Here is an 18,766-nt window from a genome sequence, read left to right as displayed (position 1 = left end):
ACAATGTAACTTACAGATATTTCCTTTTATATTTCTCTGGAAAGGGTTCTTCACAACCAGTGTGCTGGCATCTTGAATATACTCTGCATTAGTTGGATACCCAGCAGAAAGGTAGAAACAAACTCTAAATTATTATTATTTTCAGACATTCATAAGAAACGACGCTCTTGCTGGTGTGATATTGCTGAACTATATCATGATCAGTGGCGGCTACTGGTCTGTCAGAGAGGGGAATCAGTGGCGGCTACTGGTCTGTCAGAGAGGGGAAGCCCATTTTCGGCCTACATCATAAAATTGTCTATTTATTTAAAAGTAAATTCTGCCCTACGTTCCTTTTCAAGAAAATGGTCTGTGACCCTGTCGTACCAACTAGGAGTCTTTTCAAGTGACTTGACCAGTGTCCTCTCAATGGCCAGCAGAGCTAGGCTGCTTAAACGGCCTTGGCCCATTGTGTTTCGGGTGTAGGACTTGAGTCGCTTTAAACAGGAGAAGCTCCTTTCTACACCTGCAGATGTAGCTCCAATTGTTGCCACTAATGAGAACAGTTTGTAAAGCTGAGGCATTGCACTGTCCAACTCCATGTCTTTAAGGAACACCAAGTAATCACACAGCTTTCCCCTGTTACCCTGCAAGTCCTGATCTGAATACAGGACTTGAAGTGTCTGACCTCAGTCTTCCTGAATCAAAGTGATGGCCATAACTTTTCAGGACACTTTGGAAGGCCTCCTCTGGAATACCTGTCTCATGTCATCAAATTTCCCTGGATTGACTAATTCTAAGAAGAGCATGCTTTCCAAATTTGAAAAACGGCGAGGAATCTGCTCCAAGATGTTATCAAGGATGGCCATGTACAGATTTCTGTATCGCACTTGGGGATCCTGCAATTGGGTCAGACGGCGCTCTCATGGGCTCATCTCGTGGGTCTGATGTGAGATCTGCTGTTTTGGCATAAATGGCTTGGAAAGCCCCCTCTGACCTCCTCTCTTTGACAAATGCAAGAAGAGATTCAATTCTGTTCTTGCAGTAAAGAACATCCATCGCCCTCTGCTGGACAATATCAAAGACCACATCAGTCTCAGAGAAGATTTGTTCATATGTGTACAACATGAACACAAACTCAAAATCCTCCAGTTTCCTCACAAAGCCTTTGGCACAATCCAGTGTATCATCATCCATTGTTGTATCTGCAATGATGTTCTCAAATGTCTGCAGGAGGCCATCATAATTGTTTGCCACAGTGCTCACTATCCGTGATGTGAAATTCCATCGAGTAGGAGCGTTTCTGGGCAACCTTGAACAGCCTGCAGACTCCAGAAAAGATGTCCTCTTTGTGGATTTTGAAAAAAATGTGGCAAATCCAGAGAGTGATGCAAAAAAAATTCTGCACTCAGGCAAGCATTTAGCCCCCTGTGACAGCACCAGATTCAGTCGGTGTGCATAGCAATGCACAAACATTGCACTGGGGGCTATTGCTTTCACTTTGGCCTGCAGACCATTGAGATCTGAAGCCATGACAGCAGCCCCATCATAGGTCTGTGCCACAAGCTTGTCCTTAAAATTGTAGCCCTGCATGTTCTCATTTAATATTTCAAAAACGGACTGGGCATCTCGCCCCCCCGAAACATCAAAAAATCCAATAAAGCGCTCCTGAATTTTACCTGCACTATCCACATAGCGAACAATGACAGAGAGTTGGGCACGGCAGGATATATCAGTTGTTTCATCCACCTGCCATCCAAAAAAGGGAGCATCCTGTTCATCTCTGATCTGATCAGAAACGGTGGCTGCAAGAGCAGAGATCAAATCATTTTGAATAGTATGGGACATACCAGAAAACACAGTTGAGGACTCGAATTGTGTGGACAGGACAGAGTCATATTTAGCTAATGTTTCTGTGAACTACCTGTAATTCCCCTTGTTGGATGATTCACTACTCTCCCCATGTCCCCTAAATGACAGCTCCTGCCGGCCAAGCAAGGATGTCACATCAATAAGGCGGTTTAGGAAGGCCACTTGAATGCGAGCACCTTCATTTATTGCATGCTCAAACCCTGATCCTGCCCATGCAACTTAATCTTGCACATGCACTCACATGTTCATTGCTCTTTTCATGTCTTTTATATGCCCTGTCAAAGTTAGACAGATCTCCAAACCCACCTTTGACCAAACAACACATCCGTGAGATGGTTTCATCAAGAGGCATGGCCAGCAGTACATTTTATTTGTCACAGCACTTCCAGTCAGCCAGCTAACTTTGTCATACCAGGAGAGCTGAAAAGACCTGTTATTTTTCCCTATCTTTTGCACTAAATCAATCTTAGGTGTTGATCTGCCCTGCTGTTTAATTCTAAGTTTTTCCTCGTAAGGAACACTTTCAAATGGCTTCGCCAAAATCAGGTCGACAATATTAGCACCGTCTGCCATCGTGCGCAGTTTCACCCACGACGCTAGCCTAGCCTACTAACGTTATATGAATGAATGAATGAATGAATGAATGAAGGAATGAATGAATGAACGATCTAAAAAAAAAATATTAAACTCTGTAAAACTGAAACAAGGAATGTGGTGTATAATTGTGTGAAATGTATGATGAAAATCAAGCAATTTCGCCAAGCAAATATCAAAGAAATAGGTTGCAGCAGTTTTTATTTCGACTGAACTTGAGAAATCCGCGATGGGACTGAGCGCGAATAGCTTCAGTGATTCCTTATAGTACAGAATCGCTGTCAGTCAAAAGGAGATGCAGTCTTTCGACAGACCCTCCAATCATCACGCAGAAGCTCGGAGTCCCGGGCCAGCCCACTCCCCATTCACCCCCAGAGACGCTGAGCGTCCGTGGGCGGGACATAATCGCACCGTTTATCCAATGACCGTCTAGTTTCGAAGCGCTGAAAAAAACCGTTCAAAGCAGCCCCATTGAAGTCAATGGACGCTGGGCTTCAATAGGGAAATGCACTGTGACGCTGCGGGAATGTATGAGAAGGAAATCGAGTCAGCCGACCTGCTATATGTAACTGATTCTGAACGAACTCGTCTTTGAGATGAACGTTTTCTAACGCATTTTTAGTCAATAAAATGTTAATACAATAGTACATATTTGACCATTAATTTTGTGACATTATAAGGGAAGTCGAGCTTCCCTTGCAGTCTTAAAGAAATCGCCACTGTACAGGATGTATTCTGTACTGTATTGCACAAAAAGGACACTGATATGAACTACTAACTCTGAGGGCTTCACCTTCGATGCAGATGCGGTCATCGTTTTGTCTCACTGTACATATGTCTGTCAACAACAATAAACTATGATAAAATTATGATTGTATTGTAACAAGCTATCATAATATACACATTTGTGGTAAATAAAGCATAGATAAAGGTATGATGAATAATTACACCATGTCTTATCCCCGCCACCTTCTCTTGTCTAAAGGAAATCACGTAAATGTTTATTTACCGCTGATTGGCCAACACAGTAAAACACCTTTCACCAATGAGAAACCTTGCAAAACTGTTTTCAATCCCATATAATTTTAATTTTTGTTAAATTACACTTGTTTATAATTCAAATTTACACAATTCAAATAGTTTTGTCATAAAATTAAAATATATATACAGGTGCTTCTCAATAAATTAGAATGTCGTGGAAAAGTTCATTTATTTCAGTAATTCAACTCAAATTGTGAAACTCGACGTATTAAATAAATTCAATGCACACAGACTGAAGTAGTTTAAGTCTTTGGTTCTTTTAATTGTGATGACTTTGGCTCACATTTAACAAAAACCCACCAATCTCAACAAATTAGAATATGGTTACATGCCAATCAACTAATCAACACCTGCAAAGGTTTCCTGAGCCAGAAGACAATCATTGACACCCTTCACAAGGAGGGTAAGCCACAAACATTCATTGCCAAAGAAGCTGGCTGTTCACAGAGTGCTGTATCCAAGCATGTTAACAGAAAGTTGAGTGGAATGCAAAAGTGTGGAAGAAAAAGATGCACAACCAACCGAGAGAACCGCAACCTTATGAGGATTTTCAAGCGAAATAGATTCAAGAATTTGAGTGAACTTCACAAGGGATGGACTGAGGCTGGGGTCAAGGCATCAAGAGCCACCACACACAGACGTGTCGATGAATTTGCTGAACCACAGACAACGTCAGAAGCGTCTTACCTGGGCTAAGGAGAAGTAATGCCGTGTAAATGTCTATCCCGTGGGATTGTGATGCTGATCTTGGATCCACTGTGTCCTTCAGTGCTGCAAGTTGCTCTGGTGTAAGAGGACATTCTACAGTAGAACATTAACACCAACACTTTCATCAGGAGTCAATCCACTGCTTTCCCAATCAATATCAGCAATGTTCAGTTCCTAGATGAACAAAGAACAACATTTCTGTATAAATGGTGTACAATCTCAGTTCCTGTAATAGTTCCAAAAACTACATTTATACGAGTACTAGAATGCTAATTAAGTGTTTAAATGCCAGCGAAGGAACATTTTAATTCTCACAACCCTGAAATATTTTTTAAAAAACATGGCTGTAAATTTGCATGAACAATTATACCTCTTCATCTCGGGGATCATCAACTGGATAATGAATTTGACCCAATTCCCAGAGCTGGTTTGGAGACATGTTGTGTTCTGTTCGTAAAGGGTGATTATCCCACCCATCTCAGAAAAGATTTAGATCATCTTGTAGCCTTGGAAGGAATGTGTAGTGCAACAGAAGAGATGTGTTTGGTCTGCAGTATGAAGGTAGCTGGCTTCCTCAAGATAGTGTAGTACATCATAGTACACACTGGTCACTGCAGTCCACACATCTCTCCACAGTCCTTCTATTCTACAACATAAAGCATCACAAGATCATTCTGAAGCAATTAGTTGGTTCAAACAAGCATTTGGAGGATAAAGCACAAGGCTACATAGTAGATATGTCTGCTACACAATAATTTCTTTACATACCTTTGATTGTGGACGTCACGTAAATAAATAAAAATCATGTGGAGAAAAAAAATATGGTTTTATAAAATATAATTTATTTCTGTGATGCGCTCTGACCCTGTACTGACCATAAAGTTGGTCAAGACAATGTTTTAATACTTAACATAATGCTCATTTATAAAGCATAATACAATGGTTCTGGTGAAGAACATTAATAAAAATTATGTGGAGATAAAAAAAAAATTTTTTTTTAAATTCTCATATTACGAAATATTACAATTTAAAATAATATACTGATTTGATACTCTTAATAAAATATAATTTATTTCTGTGATGCGCAGCTGAATTTTCTCCAGTCATTACTCCAGTCTTCAGTGTCACATGATCCTTCAGAAATCATTCTAATATACTGATTTGATACTCTTAATATCAGTGTTGGAAATGGTTGTGCTGCTTAATATTACAGGCCGCTTTGTCACTTCAAGCTGTTGCGGTCCCGTATAGACTCGGTGATGCTACCTTTACACCAAATATACTTTAAAACAAACACCAGAGACCGCTTAGACTAATGTTTCACATGCTGGGAATGCTAACATTATATCTAAATATAAACCATAAATGCTTAAAAATCACTTACCTCTGTGCGATTCATGATCAGCAGAAGAATGGCGACCTCCTGAACCGGACGCTCGCGCCAGAAATCTACTGCAGCTCTGTGATTGGCCAAAATGCTTCGTTCGACTTTTCGGAGATGATCTCCTGTGAATGACCTCTGACCTACTTTCTGTACGATCTGAATTTCTGCGCTTTGAATTTTAGAAAATTTAATTTGATGTTCCGAATTTCTTCTTCATTTTGAAAACTTGCAGTCAACTTGCAGTTGTTTGAAAATACTGTTTTAAAAAACCAAGCCTTAAAAATTCAATTGAAAAAAAAAAAAAATGTTAAATATTAAAGTAAAAAAAAAAAAAAAAAATCAAAAACTAATAAAAACTTTTATAAATCCCATATAAAAAACACATTTGATAAAAAAAACAAATATATAATTAAGAATAAAATGCTTCAAATTCAAATAGTTTTGTCATAAATTATCTCCATACAATTCAACTTATTTGCATTTAGGGATGTCAATTTTCGATCATTTCCATGATCAGTAAATTATCAATTAATCGATAACCTTAATGCTGTGAAACGCGTCTGCGGCGGTATTATTATTATTATTATGTGCAGAAGCCACTCGAAAAAACTTTCTCACCCGAATTAAAGGGGTTTTAGTCTGAATAAAATGCTAGTAGCAGGACTGTAAATGAATAGATGTGATTATGATCATTTGATAAAATGAAGATACCGCGCCGTTTGCACACTACTGTTCATTAATTATGAAAGATTAACTGGAACTCAGTGTATTAGACACTAGGGCTGAAAAACTAAATTAGAATTCTCTACTTAAATATGATACTTTTCAAATTATAATGGAATTTAAAAGGCATAATTTCAGTTGGAGGGAAAACAAGCTTTTATCTTCTCTCCTGAGGAAACGAGAGCGAAATATTACTAATGCACGTTTCTACAAAGCAATAAAATCACACGACTATCTTTGAAAAAAAGTGCATGTTTAAAATAATGTTTATTAACCATATTTAATTAATTACGTTGCTTGAACAATTAAAACAAATCCGCATCATCGTTTCAAACTCATCAGCGTTTTTGCATTAGAATAGATGTTTTTGGTTTTGACAGCCTTATTAGACACGTTTAAGAGGAAGATTTAAAGAATCAAACACAGCAAATATATGCTATAATCTGCTGCAGATGCTGATATTTACAGCGGCATACGAATGTTGCAGAATCTGAGAAAATGTGAATAATTTTATCAAAATAAGAGATCTTACAAAATGCATGATAATTTTTTATTTAGTACTGACCTGAGTAAGATATTTTTACATAAAGATGTTTACGTTTAAAAATAAAAAATCCTCCAGCTCCTGCAGTTTCTTCAGTTTTCCAGCATCTTTTGCATCTCTGAACTCTTTCCAGCAGTGACTGTATGATTTTGAGATCCATCTTTTAACACTGAGGACAAATTGAGGCACTCAAACACAACTATTACAGAAGGTTCAAACAGTCACTGATGCTCCTGAAGGAAACACAATGCATTAAGAGCCGGGCGTGAAAACTTTTGAACAGGATGTCCAAATTTTTCTTAATTTGTTGAAGTATCATGATTTTTTTTTTTTTCATTTAGCACTTCCCTTCGGAAGCAGCAGAAGATACTTGCATGTTTCCCAGAACACAAATAAAGTACAATTTACCTTGAACTTCAAATTCAAAAAGTTTTCACTGGCTCCAACCCTGATCAAACACAACTGAACCAACAATATCCAGTTCCTACTAAATTGTCACTAGCAATAATTTTGATCAAACAAATTAAATGTCTGTTTGCAGTTTTGTCCCAACCAATGCCAAAATTAAACCTACGCTCTTGATTATCAGCATGGGTTTTAGCTGATAGCTCTAGCGATCGACTATTATACATTTGCTATGTACTTATATGTTTTCATACAGTGCCAATAAAAAATAAATAAATAAAACAAAGTTAAATATTTCTGAGAGATGCTCATTTCAAAATAAGAGTTTTTAAGTGTATTTAAATCCAGATACAGCAGGGCACCGAATTGACTTTTATTCATTCGCAGGAAGCCTATGGCAAGCCGAATTGACTTTTATTCATTCGCAGGATATGTATTCTTGATATCAACATTTAAATTTTCACTAGTTAAAATGTTTATTCTTGATATCAGGAATTAGATTTCCACGAGTAACAATGTTAATTCTTGATATCAACAATTCAGTTTTCACTAGTTAAAATGCTAATTGTTGATATGAGGAATTAGATTTCTACTAGTAACAATTGCTATTTTTGATATCAGCAATTGTATTTTCACTAGTTAAATGTCACCATAGGCTGCCATTCAAATTTAATTGTTTATAGCAAGAATTGCTTTCTTACTAGTTGAAATTCCGACATCACATATCAGAAATACAATTCTTACTAGTAAAAACCTTTATTTTTGATATCAGTGATCACATGGTTATTTGTCACTAGTGGCAATGTTAATTTCTGATATCATGAATGTGATTGTTACTAATAAGACTAGTAAAAAATGCCATTTTAGATATCAGAAATTCCCTTCCCAATTGTTGATATCAGAAATACATGTTCAGATATCAGAAATGAACATTGTCACTAGTAACAATTAAATTGTTGATATCAAGAATTAACATTTCAACTAGTGAAAATTAATTCTTGATATCAACAATTCACATTTTTTTACTAGTAAAAATGTCATTGTTGATATCAAAAATTATATTTCTACTAGTAAGAAATACAAAAACTGATATGTGCATTTAGAATTGTAACTAGAAAGAAATGCATTTTTGATATCTGTAATAGTTTTGGTGCCGTTTTAACATTTAAACATATGAATTGTTGATATCAACAATTTAATTCTTTATATCAACAATTTAATTCTTGATATCAGGAATTATATTTCCACTAGTAACGACACGTATTCTTGATATCAAAAATGACGTCATCACTCGCAGAAATGCGTTTATCATATCAATGAAATTACAACTAGTAATTTACTTCTTGATATCAGTAACTTAATTCTTACACGTTAAAATTACATTTTAACTAGTAAAAATTGTTATTTTAGATATCATGAATTCCTTTTTGGATATGTGCATAGTAATGAATTCCTTTTTTGATATGTGCATAATTTAATGACGACTGCTTATAAATATTCAAATAAGAGCGTGACATTTTTACGTGCTGGAGAACTGTGATGAACAGAGAACAAAATGGCAGCAGAGGAGGTTTAGAGGCATATTGAAAGACAATGTTATGCCATTGAAAGTGCGTACCACAATGGCTTTTGTGGTCAACGACATCTACATGCCATAGAGGCATGTCTCAGAAATCTATCAAGAGTTGCCAGGCTGTTAAGAACAGAGACAGCTAATGAACTTAAAGACTCGCTCATCGACCTAAGGAGGAATTTGCTGGCGCAAACTGTAGAGCAAGACCAGGCCTACTCTGCTGGAATAATTCAGGTGAGTAAACGAGTTGTTCTCTCTAGTTATTAAAATGTACGATCTGTTAATTGAGAACATTTATATGAAGCCCGAACCTAACCCGCTAAATTGCACGTTAAGCGTTTTATCACATAGAAAGAAAACGCCTAATTAATGGACCAAGACGGCGATAAAGACGGTGAAGGCTATACAGTTTATCTTTAAATTGTACTAAATACAGGAAAGCAGGTAAGCCCAGAATACGAACAGAAAGCGCTAAATTGGATGTTAGGCTTAAGATTTTTCCTACCAGAAAACGCGGCTGTATATATATTTTTTTTGCCAATTGCTATTAAATTCAGTATGGTGTTTTCAGTATTTATTTATTTATTAAGCTGATCTCTGAGCACTTTTACATTGTAGACATTTTTAACAATGTGTATAACTAGGGTTGCAAAAAGGCGGAAAAGTTACAGAAACTTTCCATGGGAAGTACTGGGGAGTTTTGGAAATATCTCCAGTTGGAAACTAAATGGGAATTAAAAGGAATTAATTGGATAATTTATTCAAATAGTATCATACACAAACATAGATAAAAACATTTTGTTTGGTTATAAGCTGACATGCATGGGAAAAAAAAAGAAGACATTTTTGACTTTCATGATATGGAGGATGCACAGTGTGTGCAGGGCGTGTGGCCTCAATAGCCCTGCAGTAAGTAGTGTGTTATGTTTTGCATTATTGACACACTGTTTTCCTAATTAATGTTGTTCAGTTGCTTTGAAAACATATTTAATCATAATAGTCTCAAATATAATTCACGCAAAAAACACGATTCACTGTGTTCACGCTGCACAAAATTTTTTTACAACTACAATGAAGTGCACTTACAGGCTAACCTACAAATTTCCAGTTTCACCCATTGTTAATCCATTCATTGACAGCAGTGTCTATTAATTGTTGTTCAATTGTTCTTTGTTTCCTTATATTTCAAAGCAGCCTGTGGAAGACCTTCCATTAATGTTTCAAAGCAGCAAATAGAGTTTCTAATGAAACAAGGACACACCGTTAAGCAGATGGCCAAGATTCTTTGCTCATCTTCATTTATTTATAGGAAAACTAAACTGCTCGGAATTCCTATACGAAAACTGCAAACACAAGTGACCGATGAAGAACTCACACAGCATGTCAGAAGACTTCACAGTCTCTATCCCAACACAGGAAATGAGGTGTGTTAGGCAAAGGAAAGTCTCATTCATTATTCTGCATCCATACTGTCAAAATAATGTGTTTTTAATATTTCTTAGATCATGAGGGGACTGCTACGTGCAGAAAGGCTGTTTGTCCAGCGACGTAGGGTCCGAGAAGCTCTCACCCAAATCGATTCTACTGCAGCTGCACGCAGATGGAGTAGTGCCATCGCCAGAAGAGTCTACCATGTTCCTAATCCAAACAGTTTATGGCACATAGACGGAAATATGCGTTTGATTAGGTAATACACTATTCATCCCCACCACAATAGAGTGCGGGAACTATGACGTCAGAACCAGGAATTGTAATTTGCCACGGGTTCCTTCAAGATTTTCCTATGGGGTTTTTCAATTTCTGAATAAAATAAACCCTGTGGTAAACATAACTTGATGATACCGTTACGTTTTGTTCTACAATGTAAACTGCACACACTCGCAGCCCAAATATTCTTATCTAGCTACTTAATAAAAACATACGTTTTCAAAAATTAACATAACTGCTTCAAAATTAGTATTTTGGGTATGTATGTGTAATTCACGTTGTACAACAAAACGTAAAAATATCCTCAAGTTATGTTTACCACAGGCTAAATTTTACTCATAAATTGAAAAACCCCATTGTAAAACCCAATAGGGAAATCTCAAATTGCACTGCTAACTCAATGCTACTGCATTTAAAAGACGCTTTTATCCAAAGCGACTTACAGTGCATTAGGCTATATATTTTTTATCAGTATGTGTGTTCGCTGGGAATTGAACCCACAACCTTTTGCGCTGCTAACTCAATGCTAACGCAGCTGGTCCCTCCACGGCTGGTTCAAAGCATGTTCAAATTTAATCGTTTTTGCAAAAATTGCAAACTTCCAGTTTGCAAGGGACTCTGATTTACTATCTGTTGCATGTGCAGCAATGCATTCAATTATTACTGTTGGTAAGTAAATAGTTATAATTATATTTGTTATTTAGATTTCCCCCCACTCTACTTCTTCATAATAATTTTTTATAATTTTTTTTTTTTACTTCTTTCCATCGATGGGAAATCTCGTCTTATAACCTACCTGAGCTGCAACACAAATAACCGTGCCTCCACTGTTCTGGAAAATGTCACTATTTTTGCTTTCCAGTAATTGTTTTTAAGGATCTGGCATTAGATCATGACAGTGCGTGCGTGCATATGAGTGTGAGCGCAGGTTTATGTATTTGGAGGTTATGTAAGGTCCTCAACATAGACTGTGACCGTGACCAGTAAGTTTTTCTTAAGTTCAAACTCGCTCTCATTGATTGGTGCTTACTGCATATTGTTTTGTGAGCAGCAGAAAGTTTGGAGAGAGTGTAATAATACCAGAAATAAGACCAAATAAATTGAAATATAGTGAATAAGTGAACCCTAAAGAAACTAAAAACAAAGCGAAACTGAAACTACCAGGCGTTAATTGGGCTCATGTACCTCTCATTCAGCACAAATCCTAATGTTTCCATATTCTTGATGTATTTGAATGAAACTATTATTTATAATGTAGAGGCTTTGTACTTCACGCTCGTTGGTATATCGACAGAATATCCTCTTCACATGAGCAAAAATGTGCTTGGCATACAAAGTGGACCAGTAATACCAAGGACTATTTACCAGTGTACCAGTGTAACCTTTTATATTTTTGGTTGACTGTATTGTATTTTGATAATGAACAGACTGCGATATCAAGTTTGAGTTGCCAATATGTGGTGTGTGTGTGTGCGCGCAAAGCTCCGGCGCAATCAAACAGCTGAAATATAAAATATATAATTTTTGGTCATACAGATAAGAGTAAGACGTAGCCGAATTTAAAAGCACAAAGTGTTTACTTTTATTTTTGCACACTCAAAATAATAACAGAACATTTCTGATTTTGTAAAATAAAGCAAGGATGCACGTTTAATTAAAAACTGTTACTTATTTAAATTTTGTTGTTTTGAGCTGTGCTAATATGTTGTTTAAATTCCAATTAAAATTGCATTTCTGGAAAACCATTTCAGTCCAACTGCTTTTATTGGATTTGCGTGGTTTAGTTCACTTTTTCACACTATGTAAAATGTGAACATGTCAGACATTGTTATATAAAACATGCTGAAAGTCACTGCAGAAACAAGGTTGTGTTGTTGCAAAGTGCAGGTCAAGCAGAAAAGTACAATAGCCTGTATTGTAAGAATAGGTGATTTGTGGGGGGGAAAGTATATTGTGATTATCAAAACATTTGGTAACTAAACAGAATTTTATTAAGTTGACAACATTTTACAATGTTTACTGTTTTTATAACACAAATTTGACAATTTTAATTTATGCTTAGGAGCTACTAGTCCTTTTTAACATATTATACATGTATTTTTATTTTTTTTGCTTAATTAACCGGGAAATCTCGTCTTATAACCTACCTGAGCTGCAACACAAATAACCGTGCCTCCACCATCGATGGGAAATCTCGTCTTATAACCTACCTGAGCTGCAACACAAATAACCGTGCCTCCACCGTGCTGACCCAGTTTGTGAAGGCAACATGTCTTTATGGGCTTCTGTCGCGAGTGCGATCTGACCATGGGGGGGAAAATTTACAAATTGCCCTCTTCATGAATCTCGTTCAAGGAGTGGAACGGAGGAGTCACATAACAGGAGAATCTGTTCACAATCAGCGCATAGAGCGCCTTTGGAGAGATGTTTTCCTCCATGTGCTTCAGTACTTCTACAATTTGTCTAGAGGATTCTGAGGTCCTTGATCCAGATGATGACGTCCACAAGATGTCCCTGCAAATTGTTTTCCTGCCAGAAATACAAAAGAGATTGGATCTGTTTAGGAATGGATGGAATCACCACAAAATGAGAACAGAAAAAACACCTGTCCAAATCTGGACTGCAGGAATGCTTTCCAACATGGAGGCAAACTGCAGAGCCATCAGCAGTATTTTTAGTGAAGATCCATACAGCACACACACTCTAGAAGAGCTTTTGGCACAACATGGCATAGACAACTTCCCTGTGACTGATGACGAGGAAGATCATTTTCCAGCTGTAGTTGTGGAACAACCCAGAATCAATCTGAGCCATCAGCAGCAGCAAAACATTTTGCAGACAATTGAGACCATCTCAGATGCTACCAATAAGTATCAGACATGTTGCAGAGAAATTGCAAACATATTACAAGATGGCTGATACACTTAATTTTGATACAGTGTTTTTTTTCTTGCACTTAGAGAGCTTTGCTGATTACAATGGCAGTTTTTTTTTTAAGTGCTTAAAATCGCGCTAGATTGAAATGTCATAATGTTCTTTGCTCGCTTTCTGTATAATTTATTCGCTGTTTGAATAACTGGAAGGGACAGGTAATAAAAAAAATCATTAATTACCTCATCCATGAACATGATTCGTGAATTCCATACATCTCTTTCCACCCCTCTTTAAAGCATCAAGCTCGAAGCTTATTTTGAACATGCGACCTCTAGCGGCGAAAACTTACAAATTGTGCCTTTAAATGCCTTCAGGTAAATACTAGTCTGACTCATGCTCTTGACTAAATGTTTTCAGATGGATTACTACACTACAATATAAACAAAGAATTCAGACAAATGCAATCCAAAATTGATTCAGGTTTTATTGTTACAATTATGAAGGGATATATTTAGATGTCAGATGGATCACTGTTTTAGTTACTGTTGTGTACTTTTTCAATTTCAAGGAATATAATTGATGTTGATAAATCGAGTAAATGAAACAAAATGTGTATCTACAACTGTAAACAAAAACTAACATTAAAGGTAAAAATAGTACAACAATAACAGTAAACACAGTAATTGTAAAACTTGTTTGAGATGGCATAAGAGTGAAGAAGTGTTAAGAGGATTGTTTCATTAACTTGTGAAACTGTGCTGAAACATGAAGTATTTCGTTCATCACCCTTACATGAACAAGGTACATGAATTATTACATGGTGCCAAAAGTTGGCGACTGCAAAATACCTTCGGTCATGTAGGTTCTAAAAGATTCGTAAGTACTGTGAATTGGAAGTCTAAGAACAATAAGGCATGTGTTGGCTTCTGGAAATACTCTGGTGTCTTGACCAGATGTATGAAGAAATTCGATTTTTGGCTGATGGGGAAATCCTAGTGGAGGCACAGATGAGGCTCCTGAAGCAAACTCCAGTACCATTGGCAGTGTCAACGGATTGCAGTCACCTTCTGTAATCACACAGATTACAGAACGTTAGGGATGCCATTAGTAAAGACATTCAACAACAAACTAATTAGAAAAATGTAGTCAAATAATACACAATAACTAGATAGTTAACAAGACTAATTTTAATCTTAGCTTAATAAAGCCTAGCCAGAAATCTTGAAGTTTTAATAGCTTGATGTTTTAAGGTTTTAAAGCCAGACGCACAAAGCATAATAAAATTTAAAAGCAATTTCAGATTCAATATATTAAAATTTTTTTAATTGGAAAGAAATGTAACTTTACAAGAAAACACTACCTTCTACATCAATTAACCAGTCTCTCCAGAAACAGACTGTCTTATTTTCCAGCTGCCTTTTGTTGCTACCAAGGGGTGAAAAGTCCACCTTAAAAAGAGTGGACAGATCTTTTGCCTCAAGTGGTCTGACTGCATTGATGAACAAGTCCTCAAAAATGTCAGGATGGTTCTTGAGCTCGTCAATCAGACCAAGTGTTTTGAAACTCTCTTCAAATCTGTCACAGCACATTTAGTCATAATGAGATTTTAGTCACAACCAACTTTCAATTTATTAAATATTTCATTTGTAAGGCATTTAAATGGTTCTCATGATGGATACTTACTGTCTGAGAGCCAAATTTGTCCGCCCATTCACAAAGTATTCTGCTGCAGATTGGACCAGGGAATCCCTCTCTTCAAGAGATGAGATGTACCTAAGTGCTCCCATCATGTACAGACTGTCTCCAGCATCTGAGATTGCAGAATTTGCGTGTTCAACAGAGTCTGCTTCTTTAATCTACAAGTAAATAATTAGAAAATTGTTATGCCATGAAATCACAATGCACCCATTACAAATGATACAATAAAAAATCCCTATGTAGATGAGACAAGTCTAAAGTTACAATAACCTTTGAGAGTTTTTCTCTGAAGCTGCTGTCTGCTATTTCCTCAAGGGAAACAGGAAGTGTACACTGACCACAGAGTTGCATAAAAAGATGATCAGAAAAAAAATGAGGGCCAACTCCACCATGAACTATGCACACTGCAATCATTTTTGCAATAGTCATGTACAAGCCATTCTCAAGAGCTGAAAAAAATACAAAGAAATTATATATAATGTATATTTTTATATTTCATAAGAAAAAAAACGAAAAGCAAATAAGATAATCCTTACCATGAGTATGAAGAGCCAGTAGTCTTTTGTCTTCCGGTCCTTCAAATATTTTGGACCTCTGGATTTCCCTCATTAGCAAGCGTAGGAATTCCCTGGTTGGTCCACCTTCATCTACAGCTCCTTCTCCAACCCCATAAAGTCCACAAAAAATCACATCCAGCCTTGCTTCTGGATTAAAGCGCCTTCGCTTGAAAGCTTGCAGGCTACCTTGTAATATGCTGTCTCGACATACATTTATTTGATTGCTTGTAGGACAACATGAGAGATCAACTCTGCTATGAAGCTTCTTCAAAATCATCTGCAGATCAACTCTAAAACACAAAAGAGTAAAAACATTTTAACCTGAATGTGTCTGAAAAGGTTAGCTGCTTAAAATTCCTTTGTTTAACATAACATAACATACTGATCCGAAATATTTTCACAATTGTCAGTTGTTACAGAGAATGGCTGAGTGGGAAGAGAGCGTTCAGGTGACCAGTGATATGTGTGAGAAGGTGAAGGAGCAGGTGACCAGTTTGGGGGTGATGGGAAATGACAATCATTCAGTGGCAAAGAAGTAGTCGGTTCATGTGGTGATGCAAGCTGGTTGGAAAAGGATGAGGTGAAATGGACTTTACCAGAATTCACTTGAATGCTTGCTTCGTTCTGTTTACCTTGACTTTCCTGTAAATATAGACCAATACTTAAAAAAAAAAACAATAAAAAAACCAATGTAAACCTGAAATAGTTTTAGAAACTATACATATAAGTGTTACTCACATGCGAATCTAGTGGTGAAATCCAAACAACATAAAGAGTTGAATGACCCTTGATGTTGTAATCATTCAGTGTTCCTGTAAGGTTATTTTCAAGAGGTGCAGATGATGTCGCATCTTGAACATAAAACACTTCACTGGACAGGTCATCCTGACCAACAAAGTCAAATAAGATCTGTAAATAAGCACATGAAATATAGATAGATTACACTTAGTAACATTATTATACAATTATCTTTCAGAGGAAGTTGTGGCCTAGTGGTTACAGACCCCCAGAAAACTGCTCCCGAGTGTTTTCTATCCTTATTGTCTATCTTTTTAATAAAAATCAGCATATGTTTACCTGAATTGTCTCTGACAAAATGAATTTTCGAATTTTTTCGGTTCCATGAGGAAACTTGAATTTGATGGGCACACCATCAATGGGCTCCTCGTGACTTGCAATCCTCTTCCGTCTGTCTTCAATTGCCTATTATGCGACCAAGGTTACGTGAATGCAGTACATTTTTTACTTCAACAAAACAAAACAATAGTTATATTTTTTAAAATAACATCTACCTGTAGTCGACTCTTTTCCTGTGCCTCTAAATATTGGCGTCTCATCTCCTGTTTATGATAAAAAAGATTTGAGGGTTCTATTTAAATATAAATGTGTTTATCATAGAACTACTTTGCTCAGGAAAAGCATTATAGAGCAGTTTAGTGTCCATACTCTCAAATAAAATGTTTCTTTTGTATTTCAACCATCTATGTTTCTTACACCATCTGGACCTCAATGCCAATTCAGAAAATGTACAGTGCCTTGCGAAAGAATTCATACCCCTTCATTTTTTCACATTTTGTTATGTTGCTGCCTTACGTTAAACTGCTTTAAATTACTTTTTATTCCCACATCAGTCTACACTCCATATAAAATTCTAGTGCATTGAAGGTACACAGAAGCATGCAGCCTCTAAAAGTAAGGTGTGCTGGTAGCAGCCTTATGCTGAGTGACTGTTTTTCAGAGGCAGGGACTGAGGGACTCATCAGAGTAGAAAAAAAGCTCAATGCTCCAAAATATTGAGATAGCCTTAATGAAAACATCAGACTGGGAAGAAGGTTCATCTTCCAACAGGACAATGACCCTAAGCACACAGCAAGAGTGGCTTATAGACAACTCTGTCAATGTCCTTGAGTCACATTGAGCCACAGCCTGAGCTTGAACCCAATCAAATATTTCTGGAGAAACCTGAAAATGAGCGACTGCCCCCATCTAACCTGATAGAGCTTGAGAGGTTAAGAGATGCGGAGAAGGATGGCAGATAATTGCCAAATGCTGATGTGAAAAGCTTGTCGCATCATACCCAAAAAGACTTGAGGCTGTAAAGGTGCTTCAAGCAAGTACTGAGTTACTTATGCAGTGTACTTATTTCAGTTTTTTATTTTTAATAACGTTGCAAAGTTGTGACAATTCTGGTTTTGCTTTGTCATTATGGTGTATGGAGTGCAGATAATTTAAAGCGGTTTAACATAAGGCTGCAACAAAACAAAATGTGAAGAAAAAAAATGAGGGCACATGTACTAAAGGTCAATTGAGTTCATTCTTAAAAGGTCTTTCACACAGGACTCATTGTTTTGTACCTGGTCAAAAACACAATTTCCCCAAGATTAGGAAAGAGGACCTCAACATTTAAAAATAGTAGCTAATGCAGTGTATATATTACTTAATGTTCTTAATCAAAGATTGTTTGTTGAATGTTGTAATACAGTTACTTACTTTGCTCTGTCTGCCATTAAAGACTGTTCAAATTCTTTGTCTTGTTCTTGCCGTAAAGATCGCCACTGCTGCAAGACCTATTAACACATCAAAAAGTATCTGAATTAAATAAATATTATGAGAAAACAAATGGTCAACAGAGGCTCTGTACATACTAGTTCAAAATGTTATAGGTTTATTCCTGGTTACCACTGTGCTGTCTGCAGTGTCCTCTGTGTTGCCAATAAGCTCCTGGTTTGTAAAATCAGTAAGGTCAATGACTACACATGGAGTTGCCTCAGAGTTGGTCCCTGGTTCAGGTTCATTTTGTGATGAGTACAAAGAAGGTCCTGATTCCTGTGCGGGTAATTGTTATCATTAACACCACAACACAATTTTGCATTTAAGTATTATCAAAGACAATTATTACAAACCTGGTATAATTCTACTAATGGCAAAATGTACAGCCTACTCCGGCCAAGAGCTTGCTTTAATTCTCTGACAGAAGCAACCTGAACTTTCTTTAAGTTCTTTCCTCTGTCAGCTTTGGCTAACTCATATCCAATCAAATTCAGGCTGACATCTGGGAAACTTTGACAGATAAATTGTTTGAAATCTGCCAAACTCCAGTTCATTTG

At 36.7% G+C, this 18,766-nt stretch overlaps 1 protein-coding gene and 1 long non-coding RNA gene across 2 annotated transcripts in view; both read right to left on the bottom strand.

The window, feature by feature from the left end:
* Window positions 1-2,838: 2,838 nt before the first annotated feature.
* Window positions 2,839-18,766, bottom strand: part of LOC109083327 — a 76,503-nt gene continuing 60,575 nt past the window's right edge. The window contains exons 2-4 of the long non-coding RNA XR_006155674.1: window positions 4,565-4,840; window positions 4,174-4,368; window positions 2,839-3,283 (exon numbers count right to left, since the gene is read on the bottom strand). This is a non-coding gene — a long non-coding RNA (uncharacterized LOC109083327). The remainder of the gene's footprint in view (window positions 3,284-4,173; window positions 4,369-4,564; window positions 4,841-18,766) is intronic.
* Window positions 13,871-17,126, bottom strand: LOC109051409 (G2/M phase-specific E3 ubiquitin-protein ligase-like). Its single transcript, XM_042731936.1, has 9 exons — window positions 16,952-17,126; window positions 16,737-16,862; window positions 16,398-16,568; window positions 16,042-16,301; window positions 15,639-15,949; window positions 15,373-15,551; window positions 15,088-15,260; window positions 14,765-14,979; window positions 13,871-14,471 (listed from the first exon to the last, which is right to left on the bottom strand). Exons 1-9 carry the CDS (start codon window positions 16,994-16,996, stop codon window positions 14,218-14,220), a joined length of 1,734 nt encoding a protein of 577 aa, XP_042587870.1. The 5' UTR covers window positions 16,997-17,126; the 3' UTR covers window positions 13,871-14,217.

The sequence above is a fragment of the Cyprinus carpio genome, chromosome B9, assembly GCF_018340385.1.
Source record: "Cyprinus carpio isolate SPL01 chromosome B9, ASM1834038v1, whole genome shotgun sequence".
NCBI classification, from domain to species: domain Eukaryota; kingdom Metazoa; phylum Chordata; class Actinopteri; order Cypriniformes; family Cyprinidae; genus Cyprinus; species Cyprinus carpio.
The sequence above is the reverse complement of the archived record's forward strand: the minus strand, read 5'-3'. Positions and strand labels throughout refer to the sequence as shown.